The sequence below is a fragment of the Lissotriton vulgaris genome, chromosome 4_1 (genome assembly GCF_964263255.1).
Source record: "Lissotriton vulgaris chromosome 4_1, aLisVul1.2, whole genome shotgun sequence".
In the NCBI taxonomy this organism is placed as follows: Eukaryota; Metazoa; Chordata; class Amphibia; order Caudata; family Salamandridae; genus Lissotriton; species Lissotriton vulgaris.
In genome coordinates, this window is record NC_141691.1 from 678039546 (window position 1) to 678061761 (window position 22216).

Below are 22216 nucleotides of genomic sequence, written 5' to 3' on the forward strand. Positions count from 1 at the left end.
TGACCTCGAGGCTTATTATTTGTGCGCGCAGGCGCACTACGCATATCATTGGCTGGTCCCCATGCCCTTCATGCCACAACTGGCGGTGGAGGACTGGATCGTACACCCCTTGCCACTCTCTGGCCTACTCCATTGTCCAGCGTCGGCGATCCAAACTCCGAATACTTCTGTCTCCTGCACTCTAGACGAATGGCGCCGCATAGCTAAGAGACTTTCCTGCACCTTTCCATATTCTCCTACACTGCCCCTGACGTATCACCCTGTGCTTGCTCTATTGCAGGAAAAAGGCTTTCGGTTGCTCTGCGAACGCTTACATATCGTCTCCTGGGGTGATTTGTTCGTAAATAAGATATTCAAATCCATGGAGGGGTTCTTCGCCACCCAGGACCGCACCCCGCTCAACGTGTTTTACTATCTACTCCTCCGTCAGGGGATGAAGGATATTCTGCCTGACTACCCTAATGAACCTGAGCTCCTTCACTCGTTGCATTTCTTGCTCTGCTCGCAGGACGGGACACATTTGGTCTCTGGCATGTACCGCCAACTCAGATCGGCTGTCGAACCTCCCGAGGCGGGTGCAAGGGCACACTTGAGCACTGACCTGTCCACTACGCTCACTGATGAGCAGTGGCGCTACTGTTGTTCCCTTACGGCTCGAATATCAGCTAGCAGCAGACTTAAGATGATACACTATAAGTTCCTGCAATGGCTGTATTATACACCAGTAAAAAAACTCAGGTTTCGTCTGGCTGCTGACGACAGATGCGAGCGCTGCCGTGCTGAACATGCAGGCTTTCTGCACTTGGCCTGGGAGTGTCCGCCTGTTCATGCATACTGGCAGCAGGTGGCTGATGCTCTTACAGTAATGACCAAGGTTACGATTGTGGTAGACCCACTCCTTGCATTGCTGGGGCACAAGTTCAAGTTCAGGAATTTATATAGCGCGCTACTCACCCGGAGGGTCTCAAGGCGCTTGAGGGAGGCGCCACACATTCCGAAATCTTCCAGGAAAGTTGTTGACGTCGCGCTACTCTTGGCGAAGCGGCGTGTGGCATGTCGCTGGGGCCGAGGCAGGGCACCGAAGTTTAAGGACTGGTTGTCAGATCTGACTTACTGCCAGGAACAACATATTACATTTTCTGAATTGTTACCGATCCCTAACAGACCAAAGGACATCTGGAGTCCGTTAGTCGCCTACTTGCTGGCTCAGGTTGATGACAACGATGCCTCGGAGCAAGGGCAAGCCTGTGACTAGCTACAATGATGACACTAGGGGCTAGAGAGCCTAGATTACTGACACATACATGGTTCATTTCTCCCGCCCTGGCACACTGCCCCCGCAAGTTGTTCTACGGGGGATAACCTCACACTGGGCACTACCACGAGTGGACCACTCTCTATGCCGGGTCCGCCGCTAAGCCCTCTATCCACGTTGCAGGGGTTTTCTTTTCACCACCCAACCCATGCCACAGGCCCTCATCACTACATGTAATTAACTCCTTAGGATGTTGATCATGACCCTCATCCTTTCAATGACCACCTGACACCATGACAACTGTTGCAGCACCATATAGCAATGAACGACCAATAGCTCATATGCACACCTGTTGACATGGAATTCTTCATTATGACGTGTTTACAAAGCCTTACTATATTGTTTACTGTTGGGGACTGATAAAAATGAAAAAACCTGTTCTACTACAGTGAATCCTGAATTATATGTTCTTCTCTTTCCTGATTCAATTCTTTGTTTCCCTTTCATTCCTCTTCTCCTCTTTTCTTCTTGGAGTACTTGCCACCAGGCATTCCTCAACTAACACGATTTAACGCCACCGGGCCTCCGGGATGCCAGTTCCAGGGCTGTGTATTTCTGATTGTCACTTCCTTATTGATTTGCATATGACGCTGCCGGCCTCCGGGTTGTAGGCGCCTGTGGCTGTGTACTTTACATATTATGCAATAAAGCAGTTTGAACACCAAAAAAAAAAAAAAGTTTTGATCAGGGGCTCAGACTCCACAGCCTTCCAAAGGCAAACAAGCACCATTCGAGCATGCTGTAGTCGGCTTCTGGCTCAGACCCTTGACAGACTGCCAACATGCATCTGCAAGGGTGAGAGTCAATGCGGTTGCTGTCTTGACAGTGCAAGAGCAGATTGGCCTGCTCCATGTTACTCTTCTGTCCTCACTCCACCAGGTTATCCTAAGGCTTTCTTAGATCCTAGACCCCCTTGCTTTTTCCAGTTTATACAAGGGGGCATCCTCCTGAACTTCTAGGATTTCCTCCTAGACAACTTCTACTTTTATTGTTAGTAGTGAATTACATTTCAGGGTAAAAAAAGACATTGTGATGAAAGAAGACTTACTTTGATTCCATTGCTTTGGCTAGACCAGCAGCATAGAACAGATTTTTGAGTTCTCATTTTATTAAATCTTACCCCAGCTCTTCTCTGACATGTGACCCTTGCAAAAAACACTTTTTATTTATGTCTCCACATGTTAACCTTTCTTGAGATATCCTCTGTGAGGTTTATTCCCAATTGCTATCTCATTCTCCATTATCTCTGCTCCCTTACATCTTGCAAGAGGCCTTTGATATGAATCAAAGAAAGTAGCCCATAGGAGTAATTAGTTGTCCTAGACAACTCGTAATTTAATTTCTTTGAATGCTGGCTCCAAACAGCAACGTGTATTGATTGAATTTGCGCGATACTGCAGCTCAAATCTGCCTGGGAGAGCGGAGCCTTTGTTTGCCTGGCTCATCCAAGACCTCTGTCCTTGGACACTGTAGGCACATTTTGGGCAAAAATGATACCTGGCTGATTCCTGGAACTTGGTGCCTTCCAGCTGACTCTTCTGCTTGCAAAAATATAACCCTCAATCTGCCTTTATCAGTATTAGATGATGAAAGTATGTTGAGCCCTGCCACTTAGTACAAATCAAACTAACCCTACCACTTAAAGGTTCGACACAATGTCTCGGCCTAGCCTTGCTGATTTGTGAGCACTTGGTCCAATTTTACTCTCTCTACCCACTGCAAGGATATGACTCACAATCTGCCTTTGTCAGAACTAGATGATGAAAGTTCCTAGAGCCCTGCCAGCCAGGAATAACCTATCTACCCTGTACCACTTTAAGTCTGGTCACAATGTCTCGGACTGCTTTGCTGATTCTGAGGAACTTGGTCCGATCCTATTGACGCGTCTCACTGCACAGAAATGACCCGCAATTCATTCACCTTTATCAGATTTGGAAGATGAGACCATGAGGAACCCCGGCAGCCAGGAAAAACCAACCTCCCCCACCACTTAAAGTCTAGTCACAATGCCTTGGGCTAGCCTTGCTAAAGCCTTGGCATGTGGTCTCATCCTTTTGAGCCTTCTCATCGCAAAGATATTGTCTTCAAGCTGCCTTTATCGGCATTAGCAGATGCAAGTGCACAAAGCCCTGCCAGCCAGGAAACATCAAACTACCCCTTGCCACTTGTGCACCACTGATGAGAAGCGTTCTGACCCAGTGGGATAAAAAGTCCCTGAGCTTTCTTATAGCACCACATGATCATTGTTAAGCAGTTTCCTGTCGATCTCTCCTTCTCTCATGAACTCCATTCTCAAGAAGGCCCGAGGACCGAACCCCTGCTTCATAATTTGGTCTTAAACCTGCAACCATGGGCCTTCTTTATGCCTAAGGAGCAGAGATGAGCACCCTGAATCATGATACTATATCCATTACAAGGGCACCCACAGACTTATAAATTGTTTTGCAGTCCCATTGTCATATCCGTTTAAATGTTGTAAAGTATTAAGTAATCAGATATAAAGCTGGTCATTCTCTAATCCATAACCATGCGATTGGTTGAAGTGGTTTATACTTTAGTCCACAGGTTTTAAGACTTTACGAGTGTGTGGTAACTTTTGCTTGATTTTGTGTTTGGAATGCCTCAAATATAATTTGTGACAGCAATCTTTTTAGGTCGAGCCTGGGCAATGCATGCGCTGCTCTGTGAGCCATGCTTTATGTATTTTATTTTATTTGAAAAGTTTTATATGGCTCTGGCTAGACCCTGAGGTATCAGAGCGCTTTACAAGAGGATCAGCGAGTTACAGGTTACATAGTTACATTATTAAATCAAAGAATCATGGTGGGAGGAGAAGAGGGAGGGAAGGAAACACAACGGGGAAACGAGGAAAACAATGCCAGATGACCGGCTGGATAGGCGACAGCCGAGGGGGGCGAAACCAGGGCCAGACTCCTACACAGCTGCATATGACAGCTCCATTAATTAAAGTAACTATGTAACCTGTAACTCGCTGATCCTCTTGTAAAGCGCTCTGTTACCTCCGGGTCTAGCCAGCGCTATATAAAACTTTTCAAATAAAATAAATAAATAAACAGCCTGTTCACAGGGCAACAACAGCCACGGGTGACCCACAGCCCGTTTACAGGGCAACAACAACCGCGGGTGACCCACAGCCCATTCACCGGGCAAGAACAGCCACGGGTGACCCACAGCCCATTCACAGGGCAGCCGCAGCCACAGGTGACCCACAACCCGTTCACAGGGCAACAACAACCTCGGGTGACCCACAGCCAGTTCACCGGGCAACAACAGTCACGGGTGACCCCCAGCCCATTCACTGGGCAACCGCAGGTGACCCACAGCCCATTCCTCGGGCAAAAACAGCCACGGGTGAGCAGCACATTCACAGGGAGACAACAGCCACAGGTGACCCACAGCCCATTCACTGGGCAACAGCAGCCATGGGTGACCCCCAGCCCATTCACCGGGCAACAACAGCCACAGGTGATCTACAACCCTTTCACAGGGCAACCGCAGCCGCAGGTGACCCACAGCACGTTCACAGGGCAACAACAGGCACAGGTGACCCACAGCTCATTCACAGGGCAACAACAGTCACAGGTAACCCACAGCCCATTCACAGGGCAACAACAGTCAAGAGTGACCCACAGTCCATTCACTGGGCAACAACAGCCACGGGTGACCCTCCAGCCCATTCACTGGGCAACAACAGCCACGGGTGACCCCCAGCCCATTCCCCGGGCAACAACAGCCACAGGCGAGCAGCCCATTCACAGGGAGACAACAGCCACAGGTGACCCACAGCCCATTCACTGGGCAACAGCACCCACGGTTGACCCCCAGCCCATTCACCGGGCAACAACAGCCACAGGTGACCTACAACCCTTTCACAGGGCAACCGCAGCCGCAGGTGACCCACAGCACGTTCACAGGGCAACAACAGGCACAGGTGACCCCCCAGCCCATTCACTGGGCAACAACAGCCACGGGTGACCCCCAGCCCATTCCCAGGGCAACAACAGCCACAGGTGACCCACAGCTCATTCACAGGGCAACAACCACATGTCAGCGAGTTACAGGTTACATAGTTACATTAATTAAATCAAAGAATCACTGTGGGAGGAGAAGAGGGAGGGAAGGAAACACAACGGGGAAACGAGGAAAACAATGCCAGATGACCTGCTGCGTAGGCGACAGCTGAGGGGGGCGAAACCAGGGCCAGACTCCTCCACAACTGCATATGACAGCTCCATTAATTAATGGAACTATGTAACCTGTAACTCGCTGATCCTCTTGTAAAGCGCTCTGTTACCTCCGGGTCTAGCCAGCGCTATATAAAACTTTTCAAATAAAATAAATAAATAAATAAACAGCCTGTTCACAGGGCAACAACAGCCACGGGTGACCCACAGCCCGTTTACAGGGCAACAACAACCGCGGGTGACCCACAGCCCATTCACCGGGCAAGAACAGCCACGGGTGACCCACAGCCCGTTCACAAGGCAACAACAACCGCAGGTGACCCACAGCCCATTCACCGGGCAAGAACAGCCACGGGTGACCCCCAGTCCATTCACTGGGCAACAACAGCCATGGGTGACCCACAGCCCGTTCACAAGGCAACCCCAGCCGCAGGTGACCCACAGCCTATTCACAGTGCAACCACAGCCGACCCACTGCCCGTTCACAGCACAAATGCTGCCGCAGGTGACCCACAGCCCGTTCACAGGGCAACAACAACCACAGGTGACCTACAGCCCATTCACCGGGCAGCAGCAGCCACGGGTGACCCCCAGCCCATTCACCGGGCAACAACAGCCACGGGTGACCCACAGCTCGATCACAGGGCAACCACAGCCGACCCACTGCCCGTTCACAGCGCAACCGCAGCTGCAGGTGACCCACAGCCCGTTCACAGGGCAACAACACCCACGGGTGACCTACAGCCCGTTCACCGGGCAGCAGAAGCCACGGGTGACCCCCAGCCCATTCACCGGGCAACAGCAGCCACGGATGACCCACAGACCATTCACAGGGCAACCACAGCCGCAGGTGACCCACAACCCGTTTACAGGGCAACAACAGCCGTGGGTGACCCACAGCCAGTTCACCGGGCAACAACAGTCACAGGTGACCCCCAGCCCATTCACCGGGCAACAACAGACAAGGGTGACCTACAGCCCATTCACAGGGCAACCGCAGGTGACCCATAGCCCATTCCCCGGGCAACAACAGCCACGGGTGAGCAACCCATTCACAGGGAGACAACAGCCACAGGTGACCCACAACCCATTCACTGGGCAACAGCAGCCACGGGTGACCCCCAGCCCATTCACCGGGCAACAACAGCCACAGGTGACCCACAACCCATACACAGAGCAACCGCAGCCGCAGGTGACCCACAGCCCGTTTACAGGCCAACAAGAGGCACTGGTGACCCACAGCCCATTCACAGGGCAACAACAGTCACGAGTGGCCCACAGCCCATTCACAGGGCAACAACAGTCACGGGTGACCCCCAGCCCATTCACCAGGCAACAACAGCCATGGGTGACCCACAGCCCATTCCCCGGGCAACAACAGTTACGGGTGAGCAGCCCATTCACAGGGAGACAACTGCCACATGTGACCCACAGCCCATTCACAGGGCAACAACAACCACAGGTGACCCACGAACCACTCACATGGCAACAACCACCACAGGCGACCCACAACCCACTCACATGGCAACAACAACCACAGGTGACTCACAGCCCATTCACCGGGCAACAACACACCACGTGCTGTATTGGAGTATGTACTTGAAACCCCGCCCACTCTCCGCCCATATTTGTCATTGTCTTGTGTCATTATCCTTCGTAAATGCTGGCCTCTAGTTTGTTATTTGGCTTGTTAGTCCCTCCTTAATACCACTTTGGCTTCATTCGTAACCTCCCATGAGGACTGGCCCTTTTACTTTGGTTGTTACACGGTACGTCTTCTTTAGTCTGTAAGCACTATTTTCTTTAATGAGTTTCTCTTACTGCCGGAGGGCAGGAGGGTCTCTCGTGCGCAGTTGTGACCACCGGCTGCTTTATTTAACCTGTAGCAAATGGGGAGCTCTTCGGGGGCCATCGGAGACAGAATGGGGCAACTCAGCTATCCCTTCGAGCATTTGGAATGCAATAGGTCTTGTATTTGCGAGAGTTTAAGCTATTGGCATTGTAAATGACAATGCCTTTTATTTATGTTTTAAAAACCAAAACATAAATAAAAGGCATTGTCATTTACAATGCAAATAGTTCAAACTACTCTCTTAAATGCGAGACCTATTGCATTGCAGATGCTTTCTATTATCTGGTATTGGTGTTAATGAACATGGACTTAATGTGGTATATTTTAAAGTGTGTCTTTTGAAGAGCTCAGGCATGCTGCCCTCTATGAGCTCAGGAAGCCTGAGGATTTTCAGCATATCATGAAGGAACTAATTAATATGTGGCTTCTGCAGAAATTAAGAAGCTGACCTGTGACATATTGAAGTGTTTCCTTTAGGTTATGTGGTGACCAGGAAAAGTCCTGGCACACTTTTTAACTCGTCCACCATCTGCAGTGCAGTGGTTTCTCAGGTAATTGTGAGTCCTAGATCTACACAGTCAGCCCTTCAAACATTCTTACAAGCATAAGAAAGAAGGTGCTAACTGCAAACACCAAGGCTTGACATACACATCCATAAGTTTAGACCTCTTGGTCTAGGCTTATGGATGTGTATGGGCCACAAGGTCATTCTTTAATGTATTTTGGGGCAATGTGTATCCCCACCACTGCACTCAAATGTTGTTTCTTCTTTCTTGCTAACTGCAACCTATCAAGTCAGACTAGTTCAGTTCTTGGCATTCTCTGTCCTCTCAGGGTCTACCCTCTGGCCAGTCTTCTTCAACGCCTACATTTGTATACCTGCCTGAATGATTGAGTCTTACAATTTGTATGACAGTATATTGAGGTAATTAATGTCGACCTATAAAAATAATGCATTCGCTACATCACCTACCGCTGCATCCACATGATGAGCATATTTGTATCTGTGTTTGTATTTTTTATTTATAAAGTTCATGTACGCAAAATCCTCATAGCGCTCAAGGAAACAATGTAAGAGAAACTAGAAGACAGTTTAAAGAAGATAGGTTTAAAGTTTGCAAAAGTGGAGTAATGATTTTGCTGAATGGAGGTCACTGAGGAGATTATTCCATTCTCTGGCATCTGCCACTGAGAATGGTCTGTCTCCAGAGGATGTGGGCCAGATTTTTGGGCTGTTTAGAGCATAGGGACTCCAGGGTTTTAGGTCTCATGCCTGCTGGTACAAAATTAAATTAATGACCTCCACACCCAGGGAAAAACTGCCTGGGTGTGGAAGCGTCATTAAGTTTGTGTTTCTCGAAACTAAACTCCTACTTTGTATGTTTGGTTTGGTTCTGAAAAAACAAAAAGTTTGATGGACTGCCTCAAAAATGAAGGCAGCCATCCATCACCCTTATGATACCCAGCCGCGGCCGGCAGTGGGAGTAAATGCAGGGCGGTGACGTGGGGAGGGGCAGGGTGAGGGCTAGTAATGTATGGATTACAGAGTTTTACAGGTAAGTAAACATTTAAATAAATAAAACGAATTTTGTTGCGCGCACTGCATCGCATTTTGGAATGCAGTGTACTCAACGAAATTCGTTTTATTTATTTAAATGTTTACTTACCTGTAAAATGTAAATGTAAATGTAGTATACTTGTAAAGTGCACAGCTGCCCCAGCAACGGGGCGTCCCAGCGCTGTATAACGCTGTGGAACTCTTCCTGGCTCTCCCTGTGAGATGCCCCTCCTGGGCACCCCCAAGGTGAAGCCAGGCATCCCAGCGTTGTAGGGGCCGTTGTGGAGATTAAGCAAGCTATTGCCCAGAGTTGCAGCGTGGGACCCATGATTAGAGTAGGCGCAGAGGCGAGAGAATTATCGAGTCCGCGGACATTAAGCCCAAGACCCTGCCGCGTCGGGAATTGAACCCTGGTCCCAGGCCTGATCTCTGCTTCAGGGTCTGCCGCTTCTAACCAGTGAGCCACACTTCTCCGTAATCCATACATTACTACCCCCACCCTGGCCCTCCCCCTCCCCACGTCACCGCCCTGAATTTACTCCCACTGCCGGCCGTGGCTGAATGATACCTTTAGAGGAACCATCATGACAGCAGGTTTTCTGAAGGTACAAAGGTAGTGCTGGGCTAGCGTTGGGTCTAAATCTGGCCATCCGCTGTCTGTCAAGGTGGCGGATGTAAGATCCTCCGCAACCCTAACAGAAAGAGGTAAAACTGACAAAGCCTACATCTGTCCTTGAAGCTCCAGGGATGGATAAATACCTTGATTGCAAACTATTTTAAAGGGCTTTGAGCAAGGTCTGGTCATATCCAGCCAGATGGATGGTTGCAAGCTCTGAACATCATTCCTGGAAATCAACAACTTGGTGGTTGCAGGATTAAACTTTAAAAAATTGATTGACATCCAGCAATGAACTATCATGAGGGTTTTGAATTCTAGGGTGGAGGCAGAACTGGGGGTTTTGATTGGTACAATTTTGTTTAAAACTGTTTGCTGTCGGTGTACATGAAGAGTTGTACATCCAACTCATTTAAGAATGACCCTAAATGATCCAGTTAGATATTAAAAAGTATTGTTGGTGGTATACACCCCTGTGGGACATCACAAGATGCTGATTCCGGATCAGAATTGAAAAGGGGGGAAATGGTTTGCGATTGTGAGATGAGAAATGACTCATAGCCCTGAACCTCTAACTTGTCACAGGTCAGTATCAAAATTCTAGAGAGGAGGATTGTGTGGCAAACGGTGTGAAACTTTGCAGATAGGTCAAATACAATAAAAGTGTACAGGTCTACACTGTCCACTTTGTGCCTTAAGTCATATAACACCACTAGCACGGTGCTCTGTCTAGCTCTAAACCTCTAGGAAAAAAATGAGGTTTCTTCAGAAAAGGTCTTATCAAGGCCACCTTTACCCTGTCTAAGCCAGAGGTTGAATAGTACTGTTATTTCTGTTACCAAGATAAGAGCCAGTTGTTTCATAACATAGGCTGGGTATGGGTCCTGCTTCGATCTGGAATACTTGGCATGAGGTAGGGCCTCATGGGACCGTATTACACTAAAGGCGCATTTTTATTGTTTGCGCTGGGCGCACCATTTAAAAGGTGTGCCAATCACAAACAATTAAAATGCGTCTCATTACCATAAATGTCCTGCCCCCATGGAAGCCGGGAACTTGTGCTGCCCTTGGTGCAGCGCATTCCTCTGAAATGTGGAGCGGCTGCTTTAAAGCCGCTCTGTTTTTCACAGGGCAGGAGGCACCTGCCTTCAATTCTGAAGGGGATTAGAGATCCCCTTGCAGGCGGGTGCAGCCAGTGACTGACCCCTCCTGCAAGGGGGTGTCTGGGGCGCCCACGGAACCCCCTTTCCCTACTCCAGAGGGCTGCAATCAGGGGGTGCACTGACAGCGCTCCACATTTAAGGTGGCACACTGTCAATGTGCCTTCTGAGAGTTTCTTTGACTATGCGGCCACATCTGTAATACGGCGCAGGAGCAGAGGCAAAAGGATTCCTTCATTTGCATGGGGTATGGCCCCATGCGAATGAGGGAATGCCTCCTAAAGATAGCTCTGGCACTTTATGTGTGCCATCGCAATCGCTATTACAGAAGGGGCCGCACAAGCGTCTGCTGCCCCTTCTGTAATACAAAAGTGCCCCAGGCAGTGTCGGCCGCCACAAACAAAGGGTGGTGGGGCGGGTTGTGTCACGCTGGAGGAGTCACGTAGGGGGTGTTACAAAAAGTTTTTTTTTAACTTACCTTTTTCCGCCAGCCGCCTCCAGTGGGACTTAGCGGGACACAGACTCCCATCCAATCCCAGTGCTGCAAAGCAGCACCGTAATTGGTCTGAGCAGGCAGGAAAGACGCCATACTCAGACCAGGGAGTCTTTGGGGTTTCTCCAGCTTGGCTGCTCATTGCAGCTAGGCTGGAGAAAACCTAAGTGCGCATATGTGTTTTGATCGCCCTGAGTTGGCTCGACTAAACACATATGCACACTTATTTATTTTATTTATTTATTTATAAAATTTCTATAGCGCACAAATACCTTCCGGTGTCTCGGCGCTAGAGCTTACAGATTGCAAAGGGGTTCCTATTGGGAGTTTACTGATTAAAAAGCCAGGTTTTAAGATGCTTTCGGAATGTTAGCAGTGATGGGCTAAGCTTGATGTAGGGAGGGAGCAGGTTCCACAGTTTAGAAGCGGCAATCACAAAGCGTTTGTCTCCCCATGTGGCTTTTTTTGTGCGTGGGATTTGAAGCTGTTGGGCTGCAGATGAACGTAATGTTCGACTAGGCGTGTAAACACAAATGGCCTTTTAAAAAAATTCTGGTCCAATGTTGTTCAATGCCTTATATGTGATACACAAGGCCTTAAACTTTGTGCGGCTTCTAACCGGCAACCAATGTAGTTGACGAATGATGGAAGAAATAGATGAATACTTCGGGGTGCCGGTTAGAATCCTTGCGGCAGCATTTTGAACAAGCTGTAATTTGTTCAAAACTTGCTCCTGCGCGTTCAACAGTAGGACATTGCAATAGTCCACCTTGGACAATACCAAAGTGGACATTAGGGTCTTGCCTGCATTTGGGGGAAGAAATGGAAGCAATTTCTTTACCATTCTTAGGGTAAAAAAGGCGGCTGAGACCACTGCATTGGCATGGCTGACAAAAGCTAGCTTGATGTCGAATAAAACCCCCAGATTCCTAACTTTGGATACTGGTGATGGAGGGGTTCCTAACTCCGATGGCCACCAAACTGGGGACCAAGACGGGGTCAGCTCACCAAATACCATGACCTCAGTCTTGTCAGAATTTAACTTTAGACAATTCTGATCCATCCAGGTACTGATGGCTCGCATACCCTCCTGGAAGTTAGCGGCCACTGCTCCTCCATTTTTGTGGATCGCCAGGACCAGCTGGGTGTCATCAGCGTATGAGGTCAGTCCAATACCAAATGACTTGATCACCCTCGCCAAGTCCGACACGTAGATGTTAAAAAGTGTCGGACTTAGCGAGGAGCCTTGGGGGACTCCACAAGGCAGAGTGAAATCAGGAGAGTAATAACTCCCCATCTTCACAGACTGCTCTCTATCAGCCAGGAAGGATGCCAGGAGTGCTTTGGCTTTGCCCTGAATGCCTATTGCAGCGACACGGTCGATCAAGATGGTATGATCGACCGTGTCGAAGGCTGCAGACAAATCCAACAGTATTAGGACCGCTGCACCACCCTGGTCCATGATTATCCTGACCTCCTCTGCTGCCTTTATCAGAGCAGTCTCAGTCCCGTGGCCCTTCCTGAACCCAAACTGGGTGTCATCCAGCAGATCGTTCTGATCAATATAGTTCAACAGCTGTAAGTTTATTGCCTTTTCAAAAAATTTTGATGGATAGGGGAGCGAGGCAATAGGGCGATAGCTTTTAGGCTCTAATGGGTTTAGAGTCGATTTTTTAAGAGAGGTTTTACAGTGGCCTTTTTCCAGATTGAGGGGTAGTCCCCTGTCCGAAACATGGCATTACAGATGTTAGTGAGCACCGGGGCTATCAGATTGGATAATGGTTTGAGGATGAGTGGGGGACATGGATCCAAAGGTGATCCTGACTTAACAGTGTTCATAAGTTCTTTCATAGACAGTTGGGATAGTGGGGAGAAAGCCTCAAAGGTTGGCTTAGGGGACGTGAGAGGGATCTCCAAGCAGGCTGAATCAGTAATAGTTCTTTTAGTAAAGTTATTAAAGATGTCTTTGACCTTTGTCTTGAAAAATTCTGCTACCTTATTGCAGAAAATTTGAGATGGCTCTGTGGTGGCAAGAGCTGGTGGATTGGCTAATTTTTTAACCACCTGATATAGCTGTTTGCTCGAGTTTTGAGCTAGTTCTATTTGTGTACTATAAAAGTTACATTTTTCTGCAATTATGAGTTTTTTGTAGCTTGACAAAGCTTTCTTGTATGTATCTCTGTCATTGTTGTCGTATTTCATACGCCAATGCCTCTCCAAATTTCGGCATCGTTGTCTTTCACGCCTTAGTGGTTCCGAGAACCACGGCGCGGAGGGTTTAGTGCTGTTTGGCCGCATCTTTATGTTAGGTGCTAAGCGGTTAAAGGCATTGTTCAGCCAATGTCCATAGTTATTAGATGCTTTATGTGGATCAGATATGTCTTCTGGTCTCGTGGACTCCAAGGTATTATGTAAAACGGTGGGATCAATGTTTTTCCAGTCACAACATTTAATCTGGGGGCGAATGGGAGGGGATACATTTTTATGATTCCTGACTAAGATAGTAAATTTCACTGCCGAGTGATCCGTCCATATAAGCGGGAACACTGTAGGGTAAGTAATATGAGAATTGTTTGTAAATAAGCCATCCAGGATGATTCCTGCTTGATGAGTGACTGAGGAGACCCGCTGTTCTAAGCCAGCGGCCGAGAAGTCCGAGATAAGAGTGGCCGAGTCTTTATCTGCAAGATTTTCTAAATGAAAATTAAAGTCTCCCAATATTGTGTAGTCCGAATTGGCAGCTACTGGTTCTAATAGGAAATTAAGGGATTTCAAGAAAGGTATGCGTGAGGTAGGTGGTCGATACAACAGAGTTCCCTTGAAGGTTTGTATAGGAGAGAGAGTAATTGTGAAACCTAAAACTTCAGCAAAATCGTAATCTAATGGTTCTGTTTTTATAGATAAATTGGCTCGGTGTATAATAGCTAGACCGCCGCCCCTTTTGCCAGATGGTCTGTCTAGTCTAATCACATGATAGCCGTCCGGGGTGGCTATACTAAAATCTGGGCCAGATGCTAGATCTGCCCAGGTCTCAGTTATAAACAGAACGTCTATATTTTGGTTGGCTATGAGTTCCGCCACGTCTTCCCTATGTTTTATAAGAGAGCGTGCATTTATAAGTGTGCATATTATGTGTTTATCTTCGTTTCTAGGGACCAGGAGGGATGCTTGCTGTGAGTAAGGTGACGTAATCTTAAATGAGCAGTTCAGACAGGCGTTAGAAAGTAGGTTACAAAAGGAATCTGTTTCAAAGTGAGTACAGCTCTTGTAATTTACAGTGTTTCCTATACTCAGAAGCTGCGCTCTAGAATAGGTTGTTACCTTCGTTGTATAGTGGGTTATGCGGGGGCCAGGGGATGTGGCGCACAGCGCGGACTGGCGCAGACTGGCACCCCTTTGGCGCGGCTTCGGCGCGGTGACGGCGCTCCCGCTGCGCTCGACCGCTGCGCTTCCGGGTAGCCATTTTTAAGGTCTAATCCCCGCCCCCAGCTGGAACGCTAACTCCATTCTGGTCTGGGAGCCGGACCTGATGCACAATGGAGCTCTACCCTGCCCTCCACACTAACGGCACGGAGCCGCGGTGGAGCGGGGCTAGGGGTACAGAGTAATCACAGTACTGATAGTAGGTTAAAATAAATTTTAAAATAACAGTTGTTACATCAATTGCATCGGATTGTAGAAGGTGCGCTTTTAACAGGGGGGATTTTAAAAATACAGCGTTTAGCACTGGGCTTAACAAGCATGCAGAGGAGGATCCCCTCGCAATCTGCACGAGCTCTTCACAACAAACACACATGGATCTGCCACCACCTTGCACTTAGGGAATGGCGTGCACATAGCACTCTCCCTCCCCCTTCCCATGCCTTGTCCCAGCCCCTCCCAAAACCACTGGCTAAGAGCCGGCAAATGCTAAATAAAAAGATGCAAGAACATCGTTTTGTTTTACATTTGCTGGCTCTGAGCCAGGCAGTGGGGCGAAGCTTGTGCCGCCACTTGCCCCGGAACGCGCAAAAGCGGACGCAAATGCCCGTTGTGGCCCCGGGGCACTGTCATAATTCAGCCCCTGAACTTCTGAGGTCAAAATTGCACTGAATGAGAAAATATTGCTGGCAACTCTCTTCAGTGATTAGTAGTGCGGTTTCTTTCTTTATTGTATCCTTTATATTAGCTATTTTTCAAACAAGAAGTTAGAAAGAGAATCACAAAGGTGTTACTAGGAAGGGAAACCACCCTGTTTATCTAGAGGAGCTGCCAGCTGTTTCATGACTGAATAATTCTGTGATCAAGTTGACAGTTTGGTCAACCCATGCATGAGTAATTTCTGCACTTTGTTGATCGTATCACTCGTTTGTCTGTTGCTAGGACTTGAGTGTAACATTCCCTTGCCTCAGGAGAGTAGGTACTGTGCCAGTGGTTTCCGTCCAGTTTGTTCTAAGCTTTGAAGAATGCAAAAAAGGGATGGGTGAAATGATTGAATTTATCTCAGCCACTTGTAATTACACAGGCAGCATTCCAGTCTATTATATTTTTTTCCACCATGCCACCAGATCTTATTACCATACCGAACTATTACGTCACTTTAACCTTTGTTTTTTTCAGTGAATTTCTGAAATTTTTTAATGTAAGGTAAGAGCCTATTATCATACCTAACTATTCAGTCACTTTAACCTCTTTTCGGTGAATTTCTATTTCTTTATACTATATTCAGCCAACTATCTTGCTACACAGGTCTTTCAGCCGTGTGCAGTGAGGTTTGGAAGCCAAGTCTGGCCTCTGTCCAGGTCCTGTGCCGTAGCTCAGTTGTGGGAACCAAAGCCCACCCCCCCAGTGCGCATAGTCTTCGGCCATGCACATCGGGGAATTGCTTATAGGGCCTGGCCCGCGCCAAACCTGACTGGGCGGCCAACTTCTCCCATGCATGGCCAACCTACCGCTTCATGCAGCCGACCTTCTGCTTCAAATGGCCTTTGATCATGTGCAGCAGGCGGTTGTCAGCAGGGCATTGCTTCTGGGCTAACCCTGCCCCCAACCCTCCGCAGAAACCTAACCCACATTTTATTTTTATTTGGTTTATTTTCCTGATACCACAGTACTCCTGCAGTACTAGCTCTCCAGCTTCACCCTCCCTGTGCCCAGCCCCCATGGGTGGCCAACCTCCCGCTGTGCACAGCTGTAGGCCTTGTACGGTGTGGAGTCTTCATCAGCCAAGCACAGCTCAGTGTTGGCCTCAAGCCCTGCACCCAAACCCGCTGCCTCTGGCCAACACCCGCAGGAGGCCAATCCCCCTGCAGACGCCCACTGCACATTTCATTTATCTATTTTTTATTTTTTCATGGTACCACGGTACTCCAGCAGTGCCACCCTCGAGGTTCACTTCAGTGGTGCTGTGGAACCGTACAAGCTTTACCCAGTGAAGCTTAAATGGGGTACCGTGATGGTGACACTTGAGTGGCCATACCTTGGGAGGTCTGTAGTATTTCACAGGATGACCACCCAGGGTCTCGCAGGAGTACTTATGTACCATTGTCACAATTTCTTTTTTTGTGTGCCGGTATTTATCAACCAACCAATCAATCAATCTATCTATCTATCTATCTATCTATCTATCTATCTATCTATCTATCTATCTATCTATCTATCTATCTATCTATCTATCTATCTATCTATCTATCTATCTATCTATCTATCTATCTATCTATCTATCTATCTATCTAACTAGCTCTCTATAGATGAAGGATCACAACACCAGGAGGGATAGATGTTGAGATTTCAATAAATGTGTAAATTTGCTATTGACTGATTTTCTCTTGGATGAACAATGCATATCTAGAATACATGGTGGTTGCTTCTGGCTTGAGTGTCGGATCCAAAGAGTACAAGGTTTGTAATTCCAGAAACAATATACTTGAAGGTGAAGGATTACAAGAAAACAGTAGCCAACCAGGGCAAAACGAATTTCAGAAGGATACAATGAGCCACAAAGAAATAAGATATCTAAGAAAAAAGTCACTCAAACAGATGAACTCAACAAAGAACAAAAATATATTTTGTTTCATTTTCCGCCTTCCTCAGTTAGTACAAGATTGTTTGCTCAGTGGCTGCATGGCTGACACTGCTGGATTTTCACAAGGAATCATGAGTGAAGATTCCATTTCTAATGTGGACTCAATGCAGTCCCGAAATATCTTGGGAAATGCAGTAATTAGGTGGCATTATCAATGATGTTCAGTCCATCTGGATGCAATTATTGTAAACGGCACATCCAGACATTTTCTGTGGAGTCCTGTATTTCTTCCTTTTAGACATGTTCCACAGGGAAAATGTTCACATCTGATAATAAATGGTCCACAATGTTAAAGTTATTGGCTACAGTATGTGTTCATATTTATTAATTCCTTTCCCTGTATCTCTCCAACCTTTGTGAGATATGCAGCTTTTTAGAGATCTGAAGTTCTGCAACATGGTCTCCTTGTCACACTTTTTGCAGATGCTAACTTTCAGATATACCAAAGAACAGATTTGTGCGTTGATTAAGCTATATTTCAGAAGGAGAAGTGTGGCTCAATGGTTAGAGCTGCAGACCCTGATGCAGAGGTCTGGCCTGGGACCAGGGTTCAATTCCCTGCCTCGGCAGGTCTTGGGCTCAAAATTCCACGGACCTGATAATTCTCGCCTCGGTACCTATTCCAATCATGGAGTTCCACTTTGCAACTCTGGGCAATAGCTTGCTTAATCTCCACAACAGCCCCCACAACGCTAAGGTTGCCTGGCCTCCACCTTGGGGGTGCCCAGGAGTGGATGCCTCTCAGGGAAAACCAGGATGGGTTCCACAGCGGTATTCGTACAAGCGCCTTGAGACCCTTGCGGGTGAGTAGTGCGTTATACGAGTATCAATTTAGAATTACAATTTACAGAATGTCTTACATTCTTTATTCCCTTTGAGTTCTGGTATTTGTTCTGCTATGCACATTTATGTTGTGTTTTTAGTGCCACCTTCTGCAAAGAAGAATTTATCCTTGAAACTACATAACTATAAATATGACCAAATTAGGTCTCTTATAATGATAGTTCATCCATGCTCGGTATTAACTAGTGTTTTGCATGGTCACTCATTTCCCCAGTCGCAGCTGGACAGAGCCATCTTTTTACCAGTGAAACGTTGGGAAAGCTGGTTTAGTTGGAGAACGTAGCAGGGCGCATGTGCAGCATAATAAATGAACATTAGTGGTAGGTACCACTCTGCTTACTTTCCATACATTTTACAGTGAAATAAACTTGGAGTTCTAGAATGCAGATCCTTGGCTATGTCTGTCATTGCAATAACTCCCATTACTTGGTGAGCAATGGGGGCATTTTGTTTCCTTTAAAAATGTATCATTATTTAGTACAACTTGTCCCGAGCTGATTTCGACGTATATATTTATCTGTTTGCAGTCTGTGCTTATAGACATTTTTTTGTTTACCTAAAGTGTCTTTTAAGTAGATTAAGGAATATCTGAGACATCTGTTTCCTTTCATATTTGCTCTTAATCCTTTAAATGCCTTAAAATATGGCCTTTTATACAGTTAAAAAATATGCCTATTGGCTAGTGACATTGAAAATTGCTTCCTTTAAAGAGTGTCGCATGGGGCGACCACTAATGAAAAGAGAGTTACTGAGAATGTTTTCGGCTTACTACCATTCGCGTTATTCTATAATTTTTAGAGTAGCTTTGCGGCCAGCCATTACTTGGTGGCAAAGGTAGTTTAACCCCTCCCCTGCTGGTGCCAGAACGACTCCGTCATCAGCCGCGGTCGCTCTGTGCTGATGACGGAGCGGTTCCTGCGCTGAACGTTCTATTGAGCGGGCGGGGCCGTGACGGAACCGCTCCGTCATAAGCACAGCGCAACCGCGGCTGGTGACGGAGCGGTTCCGTCACCAGCATGCGCCCGCCGCTCTTCCGCCCGCCCCCTTAGCACTGAGGCGGATTAGCCGCCGCAGTGAAGGGGTTAATACACTTCAGTTAGTCAGAGATGCTTTGATGCACTTTCACAGCATACACTTCCTCACCAGAAGAAAGGACAATGCTTCGTAAATCATTGTCAGTGGGGCCTTGCACTTCTACGTGCCTTCGGTGGAGGAAAGAGTAAAGTGCCTGTATCTTCACCTTCATGGCCTTGGAAGAGCTGTGGTTTATGTAGTTTGCCACTCTCTTTTATTTCCTTTTGTCTTCTTACAACTTCCACTTGAAACTGCCTCGTGGTTTTTGTCTCCAGTAATGACTTTGATGACCTTGTTGAACTGTTGACTCAGTGGGAGCAGGAAACATAAGGGTGGAATTATTTAAGAAGTCTCAGATTTCCATGAAAGGTGATCATGTCAACTTTCAAGCTGAACAACTTTCCAGGGATCCACACCCCAGGTAAGTATTTATAACGGGCATTAATGGCGTCACCGGTGTTATTGTTAGCGTCTGACATCCTGGGTGCAAAAGACAATTCAATGGCTCATTTGAAGGGTGTTTTGGTTGGCTGTGCTTTGCGCTTGTCTTCAGTGTAGGGGGATTGTAGCTAAAAATGCCTGTGAAGGGCCTTTTTTGGTGTCTGCATTTTGACCTTGTACTGTTGGCAGCTGTGCCCAGTGGACAGCAGTGCAAAGTGGGGACACGCAGGCCAGTTGCACTGAATACATAAAACAGAATACTTGCTAAAAACACAATTTTATATTGAAGGCTGGGGTTTCCGCATAGATGACCAGAGGCAGGGAGGCATGGACTGCCTGCTTGTGTCCGATCTGGTGGCAGGGGCTAACAGTCACCAAGCGCCCTGTGCCCCAAGCCTTGCTTTATATATTTTCTGTAGCCCAGGAACACAAGATGTAGCTGCAGGTAGCGCCAGTGCGTTAGTGGTGCATACTGCACCCTTTAAGAATAACAACCTTTGCTGACGGAGACGTTTCCTGCTGTCACTGGGATGCTGACATGTTCCACCTCCTATAAGAAAAGTGTGACATTTGATACTATTCATTCCAAAACAAAGAGTGCCCGGATCGACTGTGTCTGTCTTTGTGGCACACAAGGGTTGTTTTACCTATAGGCGTGGATTGTGCATTCCACGCTCTCAATAAGGAGTGTATGTTTGATTGAAGCTCTTGCTTACCCGTTTGTTCACCTGCAGCGGTGATTCACCTGTCTGCGAGGGAGGGAAGCCTCCTTAGCGCATTGTTAGGAAGATTATGTCCTTAATCAGAAATAAGAAGGGCCAGCCTGAAGGAACCTCTCTGTGTCGCGAGCCCCTCCCACCTCTCGTGAGTCACGAGGTTTGCCTGTAAAGGACCCGGTGAGGAGAATAGAAAGGTGTTGCACTCGCTGCACTGGCTGTCAGTGGAGCTCGGCGGCCGGGTGACTGACGTCCCCTCTTCTCCTGTCTCCACAGAAGTCAGTCCGGCTGGTGGTGAACTTTCTCTGGACGCAGAAGACGGTGCTGCGGGTGAACCCCCAGGTGCCGGTGCGGGAGCTGCTGCCGGCCATCTGCGAGAAGTGCGAGTCCGGCCCGTCCCACACCATCCTCCTGCGGGACAATGTCACCAGGGAGGCCCTGGACCCCGCCAAGTCCCTGAACGAGCTGGGGGTCAAAGAGCTGTATGCCTGGGACAGCCAAAGAGGTAGGTGGAGGGGTCTCTGTGGTGTTTCCGCTGTGTTGGTCAACTCTCGGTGTGTGTGATGGAGAATAATATGGTGCTTTCAGAATTACACTGAAGGAGAGGCTTGCCTTCTGTACGTTTTTCCTTGGTGTGCAGGAAATGGCGTAGGTTGAGCTCTTATTTGTATCCGATCAACAAGTGTCTTTACTGCTGCTGCTTTCTGCAATCCCCTTCTTCATTTATTTATTTCTCCTCTTTAAATATTTTATGAAGCACATGTTTCTCCCAGCCGGGAGCCCGGCTTCCATGTACACTCTTCATTTCGTGCAAGCTAGACAGGCTCTCAATGCACAGGCCAGGGCAGGGTGACATCTGGTGCTTTGCACAAATCGTGTTATTGATGGAAAATGTTAAGTAGGGAGGAGGCTGCTTTTCTCACCTGGAGGAGCCTTCACCACCCTCTCTCACATTGTCTGCAAACATAATGGCATTAACTACATTTAATCCACCGGGCTGAAGTCAAGGTAAGGTGGGGCCTTCAACCCTGTCGCTTAGCGGAAAGTAATCTCCCCTGACCAGCGTCCACTCATTACCTCCTAATGAATTGGCTTCTCTGTCCGGTACAGATGGGTGACTACATTTGTGGACAGAGAGCCTGGCTCGGTGTAGGATGGGTGGGAGCTCCTTACTGCTGGTGTGAAAAGGAAGGGATGCTGCAGTGACCAGGAAAGCAGTGGTTGTTAGAGGAAACAGAATGGTTGTGCAACCAGATTAAGCCGAGGAGGGTGGGGACACAGAAGCAAGCCATTGTGTAAGGGTGTTACAGGATACACTGGCGAAACAAAGCGTGCGTGTCAGAGGAGGCAGTCAGGAGTCTTGCTTTAGTAGGGTTGAGGGTGAAAAGGTGTAGGCTGGGAGAAGAGGTGCAGGAGGGACTGGTGAAATGTTCCCTGCAAGGGCGGAAGAAACAATCCTGTGCCACTCCTGGCGGATCGAGGAGTACATGTGTCTGTTGTATACTCTTTTTTTTTTTAATTCTACCCAGAGTAACCAATCTTACATAAGTAATACATAATTTGTGCGGAAAAAGAAGAGGAAAAACAAAAAACAAGAATAACTTTTACAGTCCATAAATATGCTCTGGAAGAAAATTGAGAAAAGCCTATTCATTTTTTTTTCTTTCCTTTCCCCCCTAATAACTAATCAGCCTCCAAAAAGGGAAGAGAACATAGGCACCAGTTCTAACATAATACACAATATCATATCGAATTCCATTCCATTCATATATGAGCCAATAAAAAGTTACTAACAATGTTACAGACGCTATATACAAACGATAAGAGAAAGGTACAATTATACTGTACACAGCCCAGACCTATTCCCAACCATTTAGAT

General features: G+C 47.5%; 1 protein-coding gene across 1 annotated transcript in view; it reads left to right on the forward strand.

Moving 5' to 3' along the window:
- The window catches only part of COBL (cordon-bleu WH2 repeat protein), a 955089-nt gene that overhangs the window by 417526 nt on the left and 515347 nt on the right, over nucleotides 1–22216 (forward strand). The window contains exon 5 of the mRNA XM_086964957.1: nucleotides 20614–20842. Coding sequence (XP_086821083.1) covers nucleotides 20614–20842 — 229 coding nt within the window. The remainder of the gene's footprint in view (nucleotides 1–20613; nucleotides 20843–22216) is intronic.